Here is a 24,921-nt window from a genome sequence, read left to right as displayed (position 1 = left end):
TCAAGGTAGATATATAGACTATAGATAGTAAGATACAGTACAACATATAAATTCAGATTAATTTGAAGTGCCTGAATATGACATTTTATCCTAAAGAAGTACTAAAATATACCAATATGGCAATGACTTGGTTTGTAGCCAAGGGAGTGATATTACAGATAACAACTTTAGGCTGAAGTTTGCACCGTCATGAGCTAGACTCATGATCTTCACACTTTGATTACAAAATTAAATTTCATATCTGTTGTCATGAACTAAGCTTGTGATCTTTACATTTTGATTAACGCAATTAAATTTCATATATCTGTTATCCGGGGGGAGGGTACTCAGGTTTGGTTTGGGTAGGCCTATAGGGCTGTGTCTCAGAGAATTAGAATCACATAGTGGACTCATGGTCCCATATTTATATCCTAGGCCCAGATTTGTGGCCAAATTTAACACAATTTCACATAAAATGACCCATTTTAATATCAAAATTATTTAGAGAGTAATGGATCCACTGCAAAAAAGCTGCAAAGTTCATGAAGTGTGTGAGACAATAAAACATAATATAAATAGCCTACATGTACACTCACTGTAATAATATATCATTGCCCTGATAGCCTCTGAGAGATAGCCTGGCCATTATATTTCACAGAGGATATCACTTGGCACTGCTTGCTCAGAGGGAAATTCCCTATCTGTGATTTTATTAATCTAAGATCTAAGTTATGATATCATGTTGATTCTATGACCAAAGTGCATTTGTGCTTAAAGGTGTAATTTGTGATTCAATATCTTTTTTTCAGTATATCTGTAAATTGATGTCAAAACCTATTAATTAAAAATTTCAATTGATTCAGATTTTATTTTACGAGATATGCTTAAAGCCATATTATAACATTTGCTGAGGAGAACGCCCTCAAAAAAATTTTAATTCAGGGTTTTACACGATTGTAATGTACTTTAGTAAACAAATTTAGATTCTCTGCAAAATTCAAGACTTCAGATGCTGTAGTTTTGTCAAAATCCGAGATTTTGAATAAACCGCCCGTAACTGTCGTTTTATTATTAAGATAGAAACATTGGTCGAACGCGTAGACCTATGCGATGTCAACACACCCCTATGTACATGGTGTGCGGGACACCCCCCCCCCCCCCCACACGCCAGAGGATCGTACAATATTACAACCGCCGGAGTAACGTGCATTGGCGCTATAGTAAATTCCAATTTTCTTTGCTTTACCTCACTTGTTCGGCTCAAAATTAAAAGGGGACATATCTGACAGTAAATGCTAACATTTTATTGAAAATGAATACTAATCTATTTTTAAAGAAATGTTATAATATGGCTTTAATTACATGTACAGCATAACTGAATCTTCAAGAAATTTTAGTTATGTGTACATGCATCATGTAGTCCAAGGTATAAATAACATTTTTGGGAGGGGCATGATGAGGTTGTGAATCACAAAATGCCCCTTTAAACTGTTTGTATGTAAATAATATCACTAACATGTATTGTAACAGACACTGGCCCTATTGTGAAGAGTGTGGACCTAAAACAGATATTAACAAAAAAGTTGAAAAATAATCTCAAAAATATAAATTTTAGGCTTAAAACAGGCTGAATAAAAGTTAAAAATATGACAAAAAAGCAGAAATCCACTGAAAAAGTTTCAGGTTTGATTACTGAACATGCCGAGAGGAAACAAAGTTCACAAGATATTCTTTTCTGTACGAATTACAATGTTATTTCATTCATTTTGTACAAACGTATATATGCTGCAAGTTTTATACAAAGACATTATACACAAAGAAATCTTAAATATATATCGTGCTTTCAAATTCAGAAAAAAATATAAATATTAATTTTTGCACAAGTTTACAACATAATTATATCTTGCAATTTAATACATCGCATTTCATACTGATAAATATAATCTAATGAGTTAATTTTAAAGTACAAATTAACCCCATGAGCACTACCTGCTGATCTAACATTGCCTCTGATTGGTCAATTACATGATATTTTCAATTTGATCACCAATCAGAATGGAGCTTTGCAAATAATTCACCCCAATTATTTTGCATGGTGAAATTATTCTAACAATGTTGCTGATTGGGCCAATTGATAATGAAAACTTCTTTTTGGCCAATCGGCAGGTAGTTCTCATGGGGTTATAGTTTATTTATATAATGCCAGCATAAGAGTAATCATGCAGCTCAGGAGTTGTCACAGGAATAGGAGGGGAATCCGGACAACTGTAAAAGTGGATATTTTTGCGCTATTAATTTTTCACGTTTTGCCAACTTTGAACTGTTTCGCTTGTTTTTAAATTTGCGGTTCTAAGTTCCCTTACATTAACATTGGCCTATACACAAAAGTAATATATTCAAGCATTGTTATTTTCGTGGTAGCAGCTTGGAATGTGAAAAGCGCAAAAATAAATGTCGCGTGAAAATTTCCACTTTTACAGTATGATAAGCCTGCGAATGTTGTGCACAAGTATAGTGATTATAGTAAAAATTTCATTTGAACGAACATGGCGTGACGAACGACCGTGCATATACACTTGCGGAAGCGAGTCCAACTCACTCTGATTGCCGGTATTTCCGATATATAATATCTTTTGATGGGTTTGATCAGTATTTTTGCCCGCCCACATTTTGTCCTTTGAAACACGATCATGTTCTGTTCTGTTCATTCAAATGAAATTATTATAATAGTTTTGAACAAATTCCTCCAATTAATCCCCCCCCCCATGCCTAAACAAAGATTGTGACAAATCCGGATTCTCCTCTATTTCTGATCGAGTTGTAAAAAACATTTCATATCAGGCAATGAAAAAGAAACCCTGTTCTTACGGGCAGGTGGACCATTCAATTAGGATTGATTTGGTCAGGTCCTTTAAAAAAAAAATTTGCAATTGAACATCACCAAAATCTGAAATATAAAAAAAGTCCTGAAATATTCAACATTGGGTTTGGGATTCATTTATTCATTTTTAATGAAAAAATTTGTCCTAATTTTTTTTAAATCTGGGTTGGTTGGACCCGTTAGAACAGGGTTTTTTCCTCCTTGCCTTATGTAAATATATTATTTTTTTTTTTTTTTTGCTTATGGCCGAATAAAAGTAACTTTTTGGTTCTCATCAGGATGATTTTCATGAATTGAAGAGGACAGGAGATGTGTGTGGTTTCTTTTGTTTGCAGAGCAAAATTGACATTAATAGCCGTTGTAATCCTTTTTCATCTCATTTTTGGAGAAAAATAATGTATTTTTTATTTCGTTTTATTTGCTTGCAGGTACTGAGGGGATAAAGAACAACAAACACTTCTTTAAAGTGATTCATATTCCTTAATTAACTTTTTTATTATCACAATGAGTTGCTGGAGCTTAAAATCAAAAGTTAAAATTGAAAAAAAAAAAAATATGGGTCAACTCCAGAAAATGATGCATGTGGGACAAGAACCAAAACATTCATTTCATACAGCGTAAGCTACACAATGTACTTGGATTTCAATCACTAGAGAAATCAAAAACTTAACAAAAGCTGCCTGTTATAATCAAATGCAGCAAACATTTGACGAGCGCGACTTCCTTGATGTTGCAAATTTGGAGCTGACAACGCGTACGGCGCACAGTTCATTCACAGCAACAGCAGATTGCCTCAGCAGCCAATCAGAGACAAGTGCGTCCAACGCAGTAAATACGAGATGCATACTTAAAATACACGCTCGTCAAAGGTTTTCTGCATTTGATTATAATCAATTTCCCTCTAAAAAATTTTGTTTAGGAGGGATGGATACAGCATCTTGGAGAAGATGCATTCTCTGTTAGTAGATAAAATCAAAAGGAGTGGAGTGGGATGAGAGAAAAGGCAAATCCCTGAAGGTTAAATGCCCACTCCCTAAATCAAGTTACTGATTCTGGTATTGAAGTAGCATCAATTTTAAAACAATGTCCATAGTCAGTTCTGGCTATAATGTGAATATTTAACATTGTTATTGTAACTGTGAATTTCTATTTGGTTAAAATATGTTTTTATAAAGATATGTGGCATCTGAATCACCACTAACATCCAAATCCAAATCCAATTAAACAGTATTAGACAATTAGTTGTAGTCACAATGCTCTCCCTCTATTTTCTTCACAAGGACCTTTTCAAATCAACATTGGAAATGTTCGGTATGCAGCATAGTAAAGTGTACACAACCACCCTTCCGCTCGCATAAATTCATATAAGCACTCACGAGTGACACGCATTACGCGTCCTACAGTTACTTGATGACCTGGAATATTATTATAAACTGGGTTATCATAAACAAACAGCAGTTGTCTCTGGAAAATTTCAATTTCGAAAACGTCTATTATCCAAACCCAAACTTATGGGTGGCTGGGGGAAACAATATCCCATTTGAGATCTCCCAATACTTTGACACCCAAATTTGTAATGTGATCTGACACAATGCAATACCTTCAAACAAATACACATTTTTTGGATGGTATATCAAAATTGCCCATTGTATCTGATATACTTGGTCTATTCATGTTTCATTTTTAGTTTTTTTGTTTTGTTTTATTTTTTGATCAGCCTATATTGTTCAGAAAATTCACTAACATTGTCTTTAAATTCATTGTCACTTACAACATTCTTGCCATCTCTGATATAGATGGTTACACTTCAAATTCCATATATTTGAACAAAAGTTCTAGTGTACTTAATTTGTAATCTAATCGGATTAGGTTACAAATTAAGTACATTTTAACTATAGTCTGCATGCTTTCCTTGAAGCAGTTAAGTCAAATCAAATTTCGAGATTTCCTTAAAAACTCTTCATTTTTGAGGAAAATTTATGCTAGATGGATTCATTGCATCATTTCCTTTATGAAAATGTCCACTTTTTAATTACCATCACTATAAAAACAATATCTAAATTACTGACTTGAGGAAGGCATACAGACTATAATGGATTATTGCATACAGATATATTCAAGTTTTTATAAACCCCGGTGTTATCACTTAACATTGACTGTGTGTACGCATGATCGTTCCCAATTTCGAGAAAAAAGGGGTTATGTTTAAACTATGTTCGCGAACATAACATGTTCGCGATATTTAAAAAATAGGGTTGTTTTTGACGACGGTGTACTCGAAATTAAAAAATAGGGTATGGTATATTTTGTGAATCCTGATGTTGAAATCATTATACCATTTCTTGCTCAATTTACTCCCGGATTTCACTTTTGTGAAACTTTTGTGCATTCCAAGTAATATTCAGGAACTCACTTCCCAGTTTGGCCGCTGTGTTCTTTGGTATGTGTTCTAGAAATGTTAAAAAGGGTGCTTTTGTAAAAGTGTACTTGAAATGCAAAAAATAGGGTAATTTTTAAGGCTAATTTGTACCCGTTTTTGTGTAAAATAGGGGTAACAAATGCTGAAAATGTTCTTGAAACCGCGCAAAATAGGGGGGTATTTTTGACTTTGGGAACGATCATGCGTTACGCCTTTGAATAGGAAGTGACAACACCGGGTTATAAACACATACACCATCGTGCATGTCATGCATTCTGAATTCCTCACAAGCAGTGACAAAGCTAGCTTTCTTTAAAATAATAATACACAATTGTATCTGAAAGGTAATGTGACAGGAAAAAAAACTTTTTCCTTGTGAAAGGCAGTCTATCAGCATTTGCCTGTGATCCATAGATATTGGTTCCACCACTTATCTATGTAAGTTAGCTTAAGTTCCCCTAACGCTTTTTGACATAAATCAAAAAACTGTTTTACGAAGTGTAAAAAGGTATGCATAGCCTTATTGTTGTACACATCTGGACCAATTTATAGCATCAGACATTCATTCACAATGTTTCATTATGTAAAAAACAGGCCGTTTTCAAGTTGCATCGTAGTCCATAGGGGTCAATTCTCTAGGACAGGCCAATTCATGTGTTTGTTACGGAAAATTGACTCCTATGGACTCCGATGTAAAACAAATAACTTTTTACATTTCGTAAAACATATTTTCTCAGTTGTGGATCCTATTGATAAAATATTAGCCCAGAGGTTTAATCCAGATGAAAACCATGCTAGTGTGAAATGCTCACAAACATAAAAAAGTAAACAATTTCATTTGACTGTCACAAAATCCCCAATATTCTGAATGAAAATGTGTCCATGTATTTCTACAGTAGGAATTCCAATTGAATGAACGCAGCTTTCAACAGCTGTATTAGATCCAACTGCGATTGTATTTTGCGATTTCAAACTACAATGTAAACGCACAACCTATTAATCAATCACGAGTGCGTTGGCATTGCTGGATTCACTTCCGTGTTACCCATGCACAGTCGCACACACTGGCATACATCACACAACGTACGCAAAAATCATCATGCTATGTCAGGCTGTGTTAATCATTCAATTGGAATTCCCACTGTAGTCTCTGTTAGCGGTGTTGTTGGTGTTTTTTTTGGGGGGTGGATGGAGGGGTTCATGTTGTTAGCTACTGTCACTGTGGAATCATACATTTGCAGACTCTTCAGATTTGCAAACTTCAGAAACAAAAGCATGGCTTATACAGTAAAATACAATAAAAATACAATTCTAAAACTTGTTGCATGGCGGTACAAGCAGTGCAGAGTTTAGCAAATGCCAGCAGTACATGAAGCTGATTTTCAAGTCCTATTGCATTTCCCAGGGGGGCCACTCATATAAAAAGTTGTAAGCATGCGTGTGAACAAAAAAGCGGAATATGGGTGGTTTTTTCTACTGCAGGCTCAGTCCATGTCAAAACAGACTGAGTGTACACCCACCCTCTTGGATTATGCTCTCCTTTGGCTCAGGGGTACCTTTCATGGACCCCTAGGTGAGGTCACAAGAAAAAATTCAAATTCAATTTCGTTTCAGCATGGCGGGCCATCTAAGTTTGGCGACCTTGACCAAAATTGGGAATTTAAGGTGTCCAAATGACAAAGCGCTCTCTTTGAGAGGCATTTTCTTCTTAATTAAATCAGTTGTGACCCTCTTTTTGAATGTGGTCACTCACTGGCTGTGTCTGAAATGCCTAATGCCAAAAAAGATTGATTTGAATTTCGTTGGGATTTCAGAGGGGTCAAAATCAGCACTTCATACTGTTCAATCAAATTATCTTTGATTTTGAAGGACCCATGATAATGCCACAGTGCACTTATAGGTCCTAATTATGTTCAGAATGGATTAACCATGTGCCAATGTCTATGAGCAATTAAAAAAAAAAGAAATTTCTAGACCCCCTACAGAATTTTAGGCCCCCCTAAAGTGGTTCAGCCACAAATGGCGCTTAAAATCGGCAAATTTTGACACCTAATAACTTTAGGTGTACACCAGATATGAATTTCTAGTCTTTTGCATCTGAAAGAATGTAGTCTAATGTTACTAGGAACATAAGATTTGTTTTGTATTTTTGTGTTTTGATATTTTCAAAAAGGTCGTTGACCTATGAACATTTTTCGTCATAGCACCCTCCTGAAAGGTCTGACACATAACAAACTATACATTTTTGGAATCCTCATGACCATACGAGTAATTTGTATATTACTTGACATAATTGGGAGCATTCTGAAAATTTGACCCCATAACCTGTACTTTGCATGTGCATCGTTGCCAGGAAGTGCATTTTTGACCCCTTTAAAAATCCATACAGAGGATTAGAAAGTAGTTTTTTCTTATTACTTGACTCAAGAGCAACTTGAAATATCAGGATAAATAATACAAATGGCTATAAAGTGATCAAAATATAAAAAAATATCATACTAAAATTGGCATTTTGTACTGTATCCTGTATGCATGGTATGTTAGGCAAAAATGACTATATTAAAAAGCGCCAACTTAATACTAAAACACAAAAATACAAAACAAATCTTATGTTCCTAGTAACATTAAACTACATTCTTTCAGATGCAAAAGACTAGAAATTCATATCTGGTGTACACCTAAAGTTATTAGGGGTCAAAATTTGCCGACTTTAAGTGCCATTTGTGGCTGAACCACTTTAGGGGTGGCCTAAAATTCTGTAGGGTCTAGAAATTTCTCTTTTTTTTTGAATTGCTCATAGACATTGGCATATGGTTAATCCATTCTGAACATAATTAGGACCTATAAGTGCACTGTGACATTATCATGGGTCCTTCAAAATCAAGATAATTTGATTGAACAGTACGAAGTGCTGATTTTGACCCCTCTGAAATCCCAACGAAATTCAAATCTATTTTTTTTGGCATTAGGTATTTCAGACACAGCCAGTGAGTGACCACATTCAAAAAGAGGATCACAACTGATTCAATTAAGAAGAAAGTGCCCTCAAAGAGAGCACTTTGTCATTTGGACCCCTTAAATTCACAATTTTGGTCGAGGTCGCCAAACTTTGATTGCCCGCCATTCGCAAACGAAATGGAATTTGAATTTTTTTCTTGTGACCTCACCTAGGGATCCATGAAAGGTACCCCTGAGCCAAAAGAGAGCCAAATCCAAGAGGGTGGGTGTACACTCAATCTGTTTCGACATGGACTGACCCTGCAACACGGGCCCGCACGGGCCCGTGTTAAGGGTCTCAAAATCATTGATTATAGCAAATAAGGGTGTCATTTTTGACACCATGTGTCCGTGCTAAGGGTAGTTAAATCTAATCACATTCCTTATCCTACCCCTACAATCGTCGTCATAATAAAATATACTGATGCAGGCGATAATTATGTTGAATAATGATAACTGAGTAGGCCTAAGCATACCAAATCCAGTTAGGAAGTATCCAATTAGAGTATAATAATAAAGGAAATAAGAAACCTTGAAAGTTGATGTCTTTTACTTTTTTCTTCAAAATTGATCATGCATCCTTGCTAAGGGTTGGATTTAATCCACTTTGTCCTTGTTAAGGGTATGGTTAACAAACTATTATCCTTGTTAAGGGTCATTTTGAAGACACAATGGTTGTCCTTGTTAAGGGTGCTTTTCTGAAGTGCATTCACACGCATGCTTACAACCTTTATATATGAGTGGCCCCCCTGGGTTGCATTTGTCAACATTAGGTTGATGGCAGCAACATAAAAAGATTCACATACATATATTTATATATAATATTTCAACATTATACACTTCATAACATAATTGTATTTCAAAATGTTCTATAGGCCTATGCCTAAATGCTTCATCCTGTCAGGGACAAGATAGTGCAAGGAACTATGGTGAGTTTGCTGGTTTAAGTATTCACTAGTCCTGACTTCTTTAAAACAAATGGAAACAAATACATAAAAATATCACCAATGGAGAACATTCATAATTAAACTGTACAGGCAAACTTTCAGTCCTGCAGAGCCTTTAGACTCTCTACAAGAAAAAGCGTCATTATACCGTAGCACAGACCCTTTGCTTTTCAAAGTAATTCAGTATACAATAAGTGTGCAAGTTATACAGTCTACATAACACATAACATGGATGCATGTTCCCTTCCTGAAGAAACACTACAAACATGAATAAGTTGTTTCATTAACAACTTATATGCACAAACTTTTTTGTCAAAGTCAGACACTCTCAAGTCAAACATTCCCATTTGAAGGTTTATCCAAAATTGTATACCATAAATTTCCAAATTAAAATCAATCATTAAAATGAAGGAATGTTATCAGTTTTTGTAAATTTTGTCTAAAATTTAACATTTTTATAGCTTATTTCTCTATTTTGACCCCTCATATTTTTTCTAACCCACATTTTCAAATCCTGTACCTGCTGACAGTAGTGGAGGAAATAACAAAGTGTTCAGAAATGTTTTTAAAGAACACAAACTTTTTTCAACTGCTCATACACTCCTGTTAACAATACATACACAAACACTGATTCAACAGTTTGAATTTGAAAATAAGGCCAACATTCTCTTCAAGCAGTTGGGAACTTCTTCCACTGTAATATTCAACTTAACTATGGAAATTTAAATTTCAATTTCCAAAAATATCACAGAAGTATTTTTTTGTTAAATATCACGGAAGTTCAAGCACATGCAGTACATGTAAGTATATTGCATGATATAAATAACTGCCTTTTGACTATTTGCCAAGAAGTGTCTGATTTTGACAAAACAAGTCACATAACTTACATCTTACTTATTTATGGTACAAATCCGATTTAAACAAGTGTTGTGTAGAAATAATCACATGGTGATATAATTAGGCAGCATAGTAGAACAGAAGTGTACGGTTTTGTTGGCTTTGAGCCAGTACCACAACATTTTTTTTATTTTTAGTTACAACTTTATATTGTGTGACATGATCTGAAATTTCCCAAAAATATAGGCATAAACAAGCTAAAAAATAAAGAAAAGGTATGAAAACTGGATTTTCCTTATTACACACAACCAAATATTCTATAGAGATACAAGATTGCCAGTAAAGAGATGCATGATTATGATTATGTTACAACTCAACTTCCAAAATTACTGACATCTGACTTGAGTGGATCAAACTGTGCAAGTACATGTAATGTGAAGCCCAACTTTATAAACTCCCAACTTTTGACCAGTATGAAGCTTTCGATATTGCATCATATTTTTAGATTGTTGCACTGCTTGCAAATTTCTTGATTTTGAGTTGTAAAATTGCACTGCAAAATGCAAAACATACCTAATTGTATTTCAAGGCCTTCTGTTAATTAATTTCAGATACCTTTCAGTTTTTCAGCAAATTTAGATTTTACCAAATTCACATCCAAGACCTGATTCATACTCAGATTTGCAGAGGAAAATTTTTCGCAGCTATTTACCTTGAGTTCGACATGTGTCCTAGTGACTACTAAGTCTCGCTCTGAACATAGTCAGATGAGACAAAAACCTATTCTGCAATAAACAGTGTATTTATGGACATCGAGTCCCAGCCATCTAGTGGAACCAATACCCTTTTCAAGTCTTGACAAAACACCAGAAGTCTATTAGGCCTATACATTGTTCCATATTACAGCTTCATAAGATGACATCCATGTAAAAGGTACATATTTTGCACTAGCTGTTCTACACTTGCATTCTTGATCCTTTCCATGTGCACAACTTGTATACCATTTTTCATTGAGATGTGGCAACACATTTAATTGAGTGCCACTTCAAATTGTTAGAGTTCGCTCAAAGCACTGGCGTACACACACCCTTAATAGATGTGCGAGCAAAACAGCTACCTCAACAAGTTGATGTACACTGCCACATCAGGGTGGAAAATGTTATAATGTCTTGTACATCACACTATCCGAAGAAGAAGATGATTTTGCATCGAAAAAACTTTCATCTGCAAATCCCAATTATAAATCAAGCTTATGTCAGCATATATGGTACTTAACACTACAAGACCTTTGGTATGTGACTTAGCAATGTCATATTATATGATGGGTCATTCATTCCATTAATCACAGCAGGAGCATTATTATGTGTTCAATTAAAACTTAGAAACAAAGTTTGAATTGTTTATTTGAAAATGTGCGCATGTTTTTAAGATATTATGAAAGAAAAGAAGGTTTTTTATTTTGACGGACGTTTTCAAGAACTCTAAATGTGTTTTCCCAAATTATGGCTCCAAAATTGACGCTGAATCCCATTTTTATCAACTATTATCAAATGAAGGTAAAATTCTTGCGTTTCACAATATGAGGCCAAAATACTCAGTGCATCATGGGAAAATGTCGTCATCCAAAGCCCGCGTAATACAAATACAATACAGGACCATACATCATTGTAGGTTTAGATGTCAATATAATGATATTACATGCGAATGCACACTAAAACAACAATTTACAATAATTATAATAGATCCATTTTCTATCTATTGATCACAGGGAATCCTTTGTGGAGCTGTTTTCAACATATTTATCATCACACTCGTGTGAAAATTCAATAGCAACTAGAATGGCGATATCGACTCTGGAGTCAAACATTTGACTGTCAAGAGCAACCGCTGGTGGTGCATCGTATTGTGAAACACAAGAATTCAATGGAAATGACATCTGTTACTGACTGTAGGAATTCCAAAAATCTTTGCATAAACATTTTTCTTTCATGACAGTTGAACAGAACAATAGTTTTCAATAAAACAATACAAATGTTTTGTCTAAATTAATTGAACACAAAATAGTAGTGCTGTATGAATTTTAAAATGCATACAAATTTTAATTAAAATTGTAAATGTACAGGTTTAATTATCATTAAAATATAGCAGCAAAACATCTGCATAGTATAATTATGTATAAAATGCATATAAAATCTTCTTTGCAGTCGGGTATGAATATTCCAGCCTCATATATCTGCATATCTCATCTTGCATAAAAATAGTTATCTCATCGCAATATCCACGATGATATAAAATTGTACCTCATTCAATTCAAAGACAGGTCAACTGTGATTTCCATCTGGAAATCTGATGTGTTCCTCTTACTACAGCTTTGGCACTTTATATTCTCCCACACATATAGTAATTGGAGAAGTGATCAGGCACTTATGTGTCCTTTCATTTGATTGGCTAATAGCATGTTGAACTGAGTCAGTTAGCCAATCATATCCTCACTTTTAGTCATGACAAGGTGACAAAAAATGATGCAGCCAAGTCTATAAACGACGCCTGGATGCAAGAAAGTTACAATTGCTTTGATATTCCTATGCACTTATGGCTCTCTTACACTAAGCTGACATGCTGTCACCTTAACACCAAGTGTTACAAATATGTAGACTCCTCCACAGGCACCAAGTGTTACAAATATGTAGACTCCTCCGCAGGTTCCCTTTTCATTGACCTCCGTGTTGGGAAAACTTTATTCCTCTGCTTTGTGAGTGACAACTTTGGTTCAATAGTGTCTTTCTTCTTCAAGATAAATCTAGCTTCTCCAACAGTTGTGTTCATGCCATAGAAGACATTCGCATCATCAGGAATTAATAGTTCTGCAAAGAAAATGTATTTGAATATGGGTGAGGTTTAATCCCACCTACATACACTTTAAGTACATACCACCAGATTTATAAAATTTACTTCAAAGACTGTTAAATATCAAAAATATCAATTTTTGATTATTTACCAAAATGTGTATTACATTTCAAATTTCAAAAAATCAAAATTATTTCATATCAGAAGTACATTCTTCGTATTCAGAATGCAATTCGATATCTCTGGTATACACTCATCTCCCACAAAAAATACTGTCCAAATGCTCATCTTACCAGGTGCCTGTGGTATAATTTGCATAAATATGTCTTCTGTTGCATCTTTTATATGTAATTAACCCAAAGCTAGGGTTGCCAAATCAGCCCAAATCATCAAATAGTCACCCAATTTTCTCTTAAAAATTGGTTTCTATAGGATGAAATTCAACAGTGCCAAACTGGAAAAGTCACCCAATTTTGTTTTCAACCATTGGTTTCTATGGGACAAAATATTGGCAAAGTTGTAGGGAAAATCTGCAAAAGTCGCCCAGTTGGGCTACCAAATCATGGGTTTGGCAACTCTGTTCAAGGGGCACACAATACCTATGATATATACCCCTACCCTCATCCATCAGTAACTTACCAGGTGCCTGTGGTATAATTTGCCGTAGATTGTATTCAGACGCATCTTCTGATTCTAAATTGTGCTTATCTAATGCTGATCTTATAACACCAGGTGTATGATCATGATCTGTTACCTGTTACAAAAATAAGAAAAATACATAAGAATAATGGAAATAGAATCACTAATTTCCTAATTGTTAAAAGTATACAATTTGATTTGATAGATTCATAATAGTTTTATCCCTTGCAAACCAGATACATTTTCCATAATGATTATTAATCTGCAATGTCCCTGTGAACATTAGAACAGCGACATCTATCTCCTGAGTCAAGAAAAAATCTCAAGACTTTTTATTGGTATTTTTTTAATTACTGGATGTCATTAAAGTTATCTCTCTACTTTTAGTACTTTATTTATAGGTTGATAAATGCTTAGCACTTGTTGAGAGTGAAATTGTACAAAATAATGCACACGTACTGAGATTTTGATGCGTTTGCAGGGGGGAGTGCATTTCATACACAAGAAAAAAATTCTGTGATTTTTGCTATTTTTATAACAAAGTTGTCACCAAAAGAGAGCATGGTGGCTGAGCGGAACGGACCCGGACTCATAATCGGAAGGTTGCGGGTTCGAGCCCCGGTGACGCCATCGTGTTGTGCCCTTGAGTAAGGCACTTTATCTCGATTACTCCTCTCCACCCAGGTGCTTAAATGGGTACCGGCATTCTTAAATGCTGGGAAGGTAACAGACTCGCTGTAGAGGTGTAGCAATCCCCTATAGCAACATTACATGGAGGAGTCTGGCCCAATCGCCAATGAAAAAGAGATGGGCACTCCCATCACTGTTTATGCAGGGTCGTCTACTTTACTTTACTTTACCTTTTTTTGTCACCAAAAATGTTTGAAAATGTATTTAAATAGTAGCTAGTAGGGGAACATATTTTAAGTGTCTAAGTTGTAGGCAACATTCATTATCACTTTGAGCAGCAATCAAGGTCATGTTCTATTCCCAAATTTTCCAGTCTTTCTGCCTTCATGAATGTGTGTCAACCTTTACAAAAGCACAATGTTATCTGCTGTATGTGAATTGTGTATTTTAATAGTAGCTAGTAGGGGAACATAGGCCAACAACTTACCAAAATACTTTTATATACATTGCATATATTGTTATCCTCCAGACTGACTCTAATAATGCGCGATGAATCCGGCGACGGAAACTGGAACCTATTCTCTTGCGTGTATGCGTTGGGTGTAACCAATGTCGTCAAGTCAGACATGGACTTTGAAAGTGTTAACTGAAAGAAGAATACGAATGTCAAACTTTATTTTATGTATTCAAGTTTATTATGTTTATTTCTCTGATATGCTGATTTGTTGAAACAGGGCAATGTATTGGATGAACCAGACTTAGGTACAGGACAGGACAGGACTTATGCAGGACAAGAAGATACAGAGAGGACACCACTCAAATTAAACCACTAAGCAAGCATGAAACTTCAGATATTGCAATCAGGGCTAGAATTTCACAGGATTTTCACAGGAGTCTATAGTTTGACCAGCTCGTAATAGGCGGAAAATGCAAGGCTTTTATGCCGGAAAGTAGACCCACGTTAAGAGTGCTATTAGTTGACCTGTCTGGTCTTTATTTTGCTTGCTAAAGAAAGTAGACAAAGTATAGGACTTGAATTAATAATTTGTGATGCTTCTGGCAAAATATCACAAGAGCATTCTCAAAATAGAATATTTTGATATTAATCCGCGATGTTATAAGGCCCGCCGATTACGAGCTGTTCAAAGTGTAAAGAACTGGGGGGGAGGGGGCAACATGTTATACTGGTCAGATAAGCTTGTTCCGAAAATCTTGTTTATTAGGCCATTAAGTCCGATTCCCTCTGATTGTTATTATAATTAGTGTTCAAATAGAAGTCTAACATTTGTGAGATATTATGGCTGTGTCACAAGTTTAATTAAACTGTCAAGTAATTAATTCATATTAAAAAGCATTTTTGTGTCAAGACTTTTGTGTGTTCAATGGACAACCATCAGGGCAAACAAGGTTGTCGGACACAATTTTTGGTTTATCCTCAGTGTAAGAGAGCACGAAATACTAATAGGATTAGAGTTAGGGTTGGGAATTAGGGTTAGGTTAGGATTAGGGTTAGGGTTAGGATTAGAGTTGGGATTTGTTTGGTATTCTCTTACACAAAGGATACACCCATTTTTTGGTTATATCGGATGCCCAGATTACCACTGTTTTGAATGCTGGTAAGGAATAAACAGATGATGTGAAGGTATTCTGGAAAAAATTAGCACTTTATAGTAGTCGTCTGTATTAAAATCAGCTATTCCAATTGAAATCCATACACCCCTTGTAGAAGAAATAACCTTAATCTCCCAAACAGGGAGTGTTAATTTCAAATTGGATTACCTGAATGGATTACTCCATTTGAAATATATACCCCCTGTATGAGAGATTAAGGTCATGTCTTCCATAGGGATATGGATTTTATCTGGAACAGCCCAATACGGTGCTCTTTCAAACTTACTGATTTTGGTCTGTTAGCTTTCTTCACATCCCTTTTAGACGTCGTCTCTGGTGATTCCTCACTCCTATGACTAACGTTATCATCTATTTGGTTTTCATGTACTTCGTGTAATGATGAGTTGCCACTGTCGTGTGAGTTGGTGCTTTCTTGGGAAGAGTTACTGCTAAGACTACTACTGCTGCTACCGGCGCGTGTGCCATGGCCTCTGGGTGTTGTACTGGGACTACCGTGGGCCATCCGGTTTTAAAGTCATCCGGTGAGTAACTTATCCACCGCCTACAAAAATTACAAACAAGAGTTTTCAAACATTTAAAAAACAAAAACAAATTACACCCCTTGGGATTGTGGACAACATTCATTATCACTTTGAGCAGCAGTCAAGGTCATATTCTATCCTGAATTTTCCAGTCTTTCTGCCTACATGAATCACATTGTATCAAGCATAATAGAAATACAAAATTATTCTTCACACTTTCTCATGTGTCCCCCCCCCCAACATATTTTTTGTTACATTATGCATACAAGGATAACAGACATGTTTGTGTGCAAAGCCAACAAGGATGTGGGAATTTTCAACCCATGGCCTCTAACTTGAACATATCTAGACTTTGTACAAACTTGAAACTGAAGTTTTCTAACCCAACTGAGACCTGTCCCTATACTGGCAAATCAGACATGGTCATAGCTACATTTTTATGTAGTTTGCAAGAAATTGCAATGCAACTTTAGGTCAATTTTATCCCGCTATTTCAAACCAGAGAGGACAACTTGCCCCTTAAACCCCAGTCAGTACGTCTCTGCCCCCTCCCACACACACACACCACCACAAACATAATCTTCCCTAAGTGTCTTTGGTCTAGTTGCTTTATCATCAGTTACAGGTGGGTGGTATTTCGAGCCAGAGGGGACAACTTGCCCCTTCGACCCCCCAGTCAGTACGTCTCTGCCCCCCCTCCCCTAACAAACACACACATATATCTTACCTGAGTGTCTTTGGTCTAGTTGCTTTATCATCAGATACAGGTGGGGTGGTAGGTGTTACTGCAATAGGTGCTTCAATTTGCTCTGACACCTCACAGCTGTCAATCAAACCAAACAACATGACATCAATATAAGTGATATATGATTACACATGCAAAATCAAATTTAAATAAAAATTCCTTTAAAAAAGGAATGGGCGCCCAATGGGAGCTTTGATGTAATGTGCTGTGTAACCGTTTGGATACTTTAAAACAATAATGTAACATTAGCATAGTAAGCAAAGAAAGGAAATAGGATTTGAACCAGGAGCTGTTAGTTCCTGGCTTATCACACAAGTGGGTTCTGAATTGGCCCAAATTTGCCTTGTTCTGAATTGGTAATATTTTTCAAATTTTTATTAAATCAACCACAAATGATCCAAGTAAGTAGCTCTAAGTCCAGGGACTTCACAAATCTGAGAAAAAAAGGAGAAAACCCAATATTTTACCAATGATGCACATATTGGGCATATCTGAAACCCGATCTTCTAATTTGTTCAGCCTTACTTACCATGCTTTATAATCCATGATTCTGATATCTTGGAACCAGTCTTTGAATGCCTGGTCTGACTGAAACTGGTAATTCTTGGCTGAATTCTGCAGCAATTTGATCTGAGCTATTACTTCAAACTCCTGTAACAAACATTGACAAATAAATGAGATGACATAAGATACAACAAAACATACATAGAAGTCCCCTTGATTACTTTGCAGTAAAATTTTAAAATTTGACAAAGTCAGTTAGGCTACTAATTTTGAGTCATCCTTCTTATCAAAAAAGTGAAAGAAAATCTGTGTTGAGAAGTAGACAAAACTGTGCAGTGGTGGTACCAGAAAACAATTTGGGGGGGGGGGGGGGGCATTGGGGAAGAAAGTGAATTTCTGGGAGGATAAAACAACCAATTTTAGCAAAATTGCTGCAAAAAAGACAAATGGTAGTTTTTGTAATTTCGGTTTTACCGGCGAGGGGGCATCTGGGGGAAAGAGTTCTGACTTAGGGAAATGGGGATTTTGCTTGGAAGAGCAGAGTGAATTTTTACTATGGTATTTCATTCATGCTCCTTGAAGGAATTCATCTGATTTACAATAAATAAAAGCGACCTTTCCTTAAGTCAAATGCATTATTGCTAAGTATCTAATTTTAACGAATAATAGCTAAACACAATCCTCAGATATTTCAAAGTCAAAATTCCATCTTACTTTTCTCCTCTTTTCAAAGTTGACTAAGTTATCCGCAGTTGTGTCAGGATGAGCTGCATCAATCTTGATCAAATCAGTGAGGAAAGTCCCTAGGTAGGGTACTGTACCGTGCATACGACCCTGCAAGGATAAGAAACATACAAACATTTAACAAAATATTACATAGTGCTCTGGGCGATAGAGACGTACAAGTTTTTATCTTTCCCCCAAGATTCCAGTACATATACATGTTGAAACCAAATCCCAACATGGGCACTAAGCCAGATTTGAACCGGATATCTCGACCGATTCTTTCGACTGATAAGCTGCAAGTGCTGAGTGGAAATTGGAGCAATCAATTACATCTAAGTCTTAGATTTGATATTTGTTCATCGCATTACAGAAACACCCAAAACCCCTGAGACTTAGCCCCCTGGCACTACTTTTTAGTGGACGTAGAATATTCACTGCAACATGTCTTTGTTACTTAATCTATTGCCATTCTATTTCCAGTAATGTGCAACTTCTAACGAATGTTTGATGACATGAAATTGATCAAATATTTCCACCAGACATTCGACATCACATCACATATATTTGATTTTCTGTCAACACACATTCGTTATAAGATATTCGTTATAAATATGAATTCAAATAGATTGAATAATGAAAACTTGTTGAACAAATATTCTACGTCAAATATTTGGAGTAGGTATGGCCCTTAAAATACCAACAATCTTTGAAAAAGTACTGGAACACTTGGTACACTTGGTACCCAAGTCACACGTGCGAGTCCACTGGTGGATAGCAAAATCTCTATAATGTTAATTTTCACATCCTCGTCTGCCAGTGGTTACACATAGTGTGTACGTGTTTGACAGCAAACGAGGACACACACAAGATTTTCACCTTAAACTGTGGACTTACTTCCAACCGAGGACAGTTTGCTGTCTCAAACTGCTGCAAAACACCTCAAATGCATGCTAAATGCATTATAGCGCTATTTGCCTTTAATCGAGGACCACACATGTAAAAACTACAGTCAGCAGTTGATAAAAATTCCGTTTCATATTATACACACAAAAAAATCCTCCATTTTAGTCCAGGTTAGGCGATGAAAACACGATACACACGTCCTCGGTTAGATAGCAAAACACAATGTCCTCGGTTGGCGACAAACACACACAGGGGGGGTGTGTTTGTAAATGCCGTCTAACGAGGACCTACATATGGATACACACCAGTAAAAGCGAGGACACACCTCCAAAGCGAGGATGTCCTCGGTTTGAAACTATGCCCAGGATGACGTAAATGATGCAAATATGCATATATAATATCGGTCCCCCATAGCAGGTATAGGACGGGTCTCAGTTGGATAGCAAGTTGTCTGGTGTGTTTGCGTGAGGTCCACGGTGTGTCGATTAAAAACGGGTGTGTAAGTCCTCGGTTAGGTCCTCCTAAAGTCGAGGTCCTCGTTTGAACGTATTTACAAACAGGGGTGTGTGGGGGTGTGTGTGTGTGAACATTTCTTAGGCCTATACTTCTTATTAGATTTTACAGACTTACCGAATCCCTTCTTGCTAACCCAATTTTGTCAGTGCTTATTCTCCTCGTTAGAAGGTGTGGCATACTACCAGGCTTCCTTGTGATTTTCTCTATTCTTGGAGATTCTATATATGCAAATTTAGCTGTGCCCTCCTGCAAAACAAAAATAGGCAAAATACAAGATGTTAGGTGAATGAGAACATAATTTGTGGCTAAAAAGAAACAGGCTGCTACAGTATAGTTATATTCCTAGTCATGGGAGGCGGAAACCTGGAAGACCTGCTCTGACCTACATTGACATTCTGGAAGATGACACTGGACTGGAGGCAACAGACTTCAAGACAGCAATGGAGGACAGGAAGTTGTGGAAAGCCATCACAGTTCGAGGACACCACTCGAATTAAGCAAGTAAGCCTAGTCATCTGACATAGGGGGAATTTGATTGGTTCAAACTACCTGGCCAAATTTTTGTAATGCAAGTCTTCTTTAAGGCCTGTTCCAGAACAAAGTAACCAAATTCTGTCCCATTTTGGCATTGGAATGTAATTTTCATGTACTCGGGAAGCATTTGTCCTAAATAAGATCATTCTGGGAGAGTGAAAATTTGCCCAGTATGACACTAGCCTGTTGTCAACTAGCTTGAAATTTGATAAGCCATTACCATATTCATTCCAATAAGTGCCCAGGGCGCTTAACAAAGTCATTTTGGGTGGGCACTTATTTTTTACCTCGTTTACCTAATTTTTTCGTAAGGGCCGTTTATTAGAGACAAATTTACATTTGTTATAAAAGGGCCCTGAGACGTTCTAGTAGCTTTTCTGATGCAGAAAATGTATTGCAAGTTTACGCAGGACTTGTAGTCCTGCAGCTATTTCACTGTATCGACATCATGTCACTTCAAAATTAATGGTACCCCTATAGCAAATTGAAAATACCCTGGGTGGGCGCTTATTGGGGCATGGGCGCTTATTGGAATGAATACGGTACATATGCAGGCCTAATTAATACACTCCATTACATTTAATTTTTTCAAGGGTGAGGTGAAATGTCTCAAATGTATGTAGTAGCGTGTTTCTATTGGGGCCATTCTCGGGGAAAAAACGGCTAAGAGATTGACTGTGCCCAATAGAAACTGACCTTCTCCGCTATTCTCCGGATTATAACGGCGAGAGTTTTCCGGGGAATTTATCCTACTTTTAGTAGGATAATGGCGGAGAAATTATCCGGATAATGCCAATGTAAACTGACATTGTTCTGACAGACTGCGCTTACAGGAGAGAAACCGAAAATTGACACGGTCACGTGATCGCAACGCGTGTTCTGTTTTGTTTACCATTTCATCAGCAGCTATGTGTGTTTGGAGCTGAGCTGATGAATACGACGTACAACTTTCGTTCAGAGTAAAAATATTTTAAATATTGTTAAAAGAGCATAAATTAAGGTATAGATTATTAATAAATCAGAAATCGTGGCTGAAAATCCTCTTTTCGTGTGGACAACTAAGGGCCCGAGGAGGTTTCAGTATGTTCAGTGATTGCAGCGCGGTGTAGAGTGTGTGTAGGCCGATAGTAAGCCCGGCATACTACTTCAATAATTAGAGAATAAAGGTATTGTTTTTAGCCGCTGGAGTGCATCTATCGTCTCATATAACACAAGTTATCTAACAGCACTTTTGACCAGGTAACAATACCCAAGAAACAATAAAGTATACACATACACAAGGTACTATATGCTCCAAAAGTACATGGTACCCTTTAAAGTGCACACTGAGATCCTTGACGTAGTAAAACATTGATTTAGTGTCCTATTTTTGAGTAACCCTATACAGAAACAGCCTCGCTGCATACATGATATTTACCTTATTAAACAGTTGCAACCTTATTGCTTGCAAACATTGACTTTTGATCAGATAAAAAGACGTCAGTCTATTCCAAGGTTACAAGTCATGATTACATTGACGATAAAACATGCACTTTAATATTGTTAATTTCCTGAGCATAATAATATTCAGCTTAGGAGGGAGTATACTGGGACAACACACAGTAATCTCTACAAGGTGTCCCAAATAAAATCATAAAGGGAAACTATGCGTTAAAAAGCAAAGTGTCACCATAGCTTGGACTCTCTTTTTGAAAGGTGAAGAGCTGTAGAATGCTCTTCCGGGCTACTTCGGGAGTTTTAGAAGAGCTGTTTGGACCATGACCAAAACAATATTTGACCAAATACAGCGAGATAGAGGAGCAAAAGTACTAAAGTACATATAAAACCAGGGATATTCCTGATAAAACAATCTCATATATTCATATTCATAACTTTGCACCCAAGTATGACAGGGGTGCAGAGATTTCTAAATCAGCAAGTATATAATATAATTATTTTTATACTGAGCATATTAGAAATGGTAATATTGCAATTTAAAATAAAAAAATGTCCATTATTTGGTGTGAGTCGATGAAATCCTGTCACATACAAGAACAGTGAGCCAACAAAAAAAGCTACAAGGCATTCTCACTAAACAGGATACCATTCAAGACAAAGAATTGCTCAATCTTCAAACAGTGTAACACTCATTAGTTCAGTTAGCAAATAAATAAGGCTGAGTAAAAAAAAATACATGTTTCTCGTTCGCGCTCTCCTCCTTTTTTGAAGATTTTTCAAATTTCTTTTTATTTTGTAACTTTCAGTTATAACTTGTTGAAAAAGATGTTTCAGAAGTTGAAACTTATTTTACAGCTTTGTAAATGCATAATACATCATTTAAGAAGAGTTTTGTGATCACTAGAGGGGCCTACCTCTCAATACAATAAAATAAAAAGGGCCTCCTCCTTTTTCTCAGATATTAATCTGTATGTCGAATACCCAAAATATGCTGCCAAATACAGGTATTTAGTGTCGTTTTCCAATAAAAAATAGAAAATAAAAAGCCCCTCATCCTCCTAATTTTCAAAAACCCAGACGAGAAACATATTTTTATTTTTACTTGGCCTAAAACATCTTCTTTGGGATTTTTGGCCTAACTGCAGAATACCCTACCCACCTTGCATTTTGAAGGTTAAGAGTTGAGGTTTGGGACATGGTTTGTTTAAGGCCAATCTAGAGGACAGATTCATAATCACCTTCCACAGGACTTGTAGGATGTGTGCAGACATGCATGATCACCAATATAAAGGCAAGTGAATGGTAGTAAGTGTCATGCTATCCTGACCAGATTAGAGTGGAACAAACAATGTCATCTGTCTAGAGAGATGAACATCATCATCACAGAGAAATTGGGTTATTCCATTTGAAAAGATTATGGAAATATCTTCAACAGGGGGAGTATGAATTTCAAATGGAATGAACACATCAGGCAGGTCCATTTGAATTTCACACACCCTCTGAGAAAGATTCAACCTGAATCATCCACAGAAGGAGGATGAGTTTCAAATGGAGCTGCTAATGTGTTCATTCCATTTGAAATTTATACTCCCCCTGTGTCTTCCACAGGGGTAGTGTGGATTTTAAATGGAATAGCCCAATGAACCTGGTAGTTAAGCCCTGTACATGGGCACTGAAGCATCATGGTGAGTGACCAAGGTAGGATTTTCCTATTTTTCTGGGACACTCTGTAACTGCAGTCTAAAGAGTTGAAGTATCAATATAGGTCTGCACGAAACTAATTATCTCAGCTTTTCACCTTGCAAATTTTGCCCCAGATCAGCATTTTATTGTTATTACACCTTACTATAGTATAATGATAACAAGGGACCAAATTTCTTTACATAATCAACACAAGGTTGTCACAGTGCAAGAAAGTTGTTATGAAAGGAGCTTGTACTTTTGAATGTTTGAAAAGAAGGGAACACATCGCTTTTTTCTTCATGTATGATGAATAATGTTGTTTACTTAAATAAAAAACTTTCACTCAAACATGTTAGAAAATGATCAAGTCATCTTAATACTAATTATGGCGTGTCCGTCCGTCCCTCTGTCCATGGGCTATCGCATGCGTGTGGCTTTCGCTTAACGCTGTAGCGTGTTTCATGCGGTGCGTATCAGCGTCTTGGCGCTGTGTGCTATCGCGTAGTCGCGGAGTACCAACAGGCGCCATGCGAGCATCGGAAAGCATTACAGTGTGGTTAATCATGCAGGTACATCTCATAGGCCTATTTTCAACACATATTTCAAAACGGCACATGTGCAGAACAGACTATTTCCGGGGCCGGTGCAATATTTTTTTCCGTAGTTAAACCCTAACCTGTAACCCGTTATATCAGCCTAATTGCGTTCACATTTATCCCGATTGATTTGGGGTATTTGGGGGGGCCTCATATGTGGTAGCAGGAGAAGAGGCGAACGATGGGTTTCCAGATTACAGCCAAGTAAGCATCACAGCTACAAAACTAGAGACGTATATCATAGTAGTTTAAAAGGTCAGGCCAATAATGGGTAACGGGTGTTGGGTAATTAGACTAGAGATCATTTAATATCACATTGAATTATTGCACACACTTCAGTGCCAAACAAAACAGTCCAGACAATTTGATGTAACCCCCACATATTGCTAAAGTTCAATATCACATCAAATTACTTGAAACACTTCAGCGTCAAGCAGTCCGATTTATTTGTGGTCAATAATGTAATCCCCACATATAGTCCCCTTAAAGTCTTCAAGTCATTTTGTTCAAGCTTAACATCACATCAAATTATTTGAAACACTCCAACGTCAAGCAGTCTGATATATTTGTAGAACCTTTGATCAAAATCCACATTATAGCACCTCTCAGATCCATTTTTGTAAATCAGATCAAATTATTGAAAACACCTCAGTACAGAAGAGTCACAATTTATTTGTGGACATTTTAATACTACCGCCACATACAACAACCCTCAAATCCATGTGATTAAGATCACATCAAATTATTTGAAGCACTTCAGCGTCAAGCAGTCTCATTTTATACAAATTTAGATGAAACCTCCACATAGAGTACCCATCAAATCCATTTTTGCTGATACAAAGATCAGATCATGTCAAATTATTGAAATACTTTTGCAACAAATAGTAGATTTATTTGTAGAAATTTTGATACAATAAATAGCAACCCTAAGATCCATTTTACTGAAGA

At 36.4% G+C, this 24,921-nt stretch overlaps 1 protein-coding gene across 1 annotated transcript in view; it reads right to left on the bottom strand.

The window, feature by feature from the left end:
- Positions 1-9,036: 9,036 nt before the first annotated feature.
- The window catches only part of LOC140137652 (ral guanine nucleotide dissociation stimulator-like 1), a 45,155-nt gene continuing 29,270 nt past the window's right edge, over positions 9,037-24,921 (bottom strand). The window contains 9 exon segments of the mRNA XM_072159385.1: positions 9,037-12,924; positions 13,547-13,661; positions 14,664-14,822; positions 16,074-16,304; positions 16,307-16,349; positions 17,057-17,152; positions 17,604-17,725; positions 18,293-18,412; positions 19,838-19,969. Of these exon segments, the coding sequence (XP_072015486.1) occupies positions 12,737-12,924; positions 13,547-13,661; positions 14,664-14,822; positions 16,074-16,304; positions 16,307-16,349; positions 17,057-17,152; positions 17,604-17,725; positions 18,293-18,412; positions 19,838-19,969 (1,206 nt within the window). The 3' untranslated portion in view covers positions 9,037-12,736.

The sequence above is a fragment of the Amphiura filiformis genome, chromosome 17 (assembly GCF_039555335.1).
Source record: "Amphiura filiformis chromosome 17, Afil_fr2py, whole genome shotgun sequence".
In the NCBI taxonomy this organism is placed as follows: Eukaryota; Metazoa; Echinodermata; class Ophiuroidea; order Amphilepidida; family Amphiuridae; genus Amphiura; species Amphiura filiformis.
The sequence above is the reverse complement of the archived record's forward strand: the minus strand, read 5'-3'. Positions and strand labels throughout refer to the sequence as shown.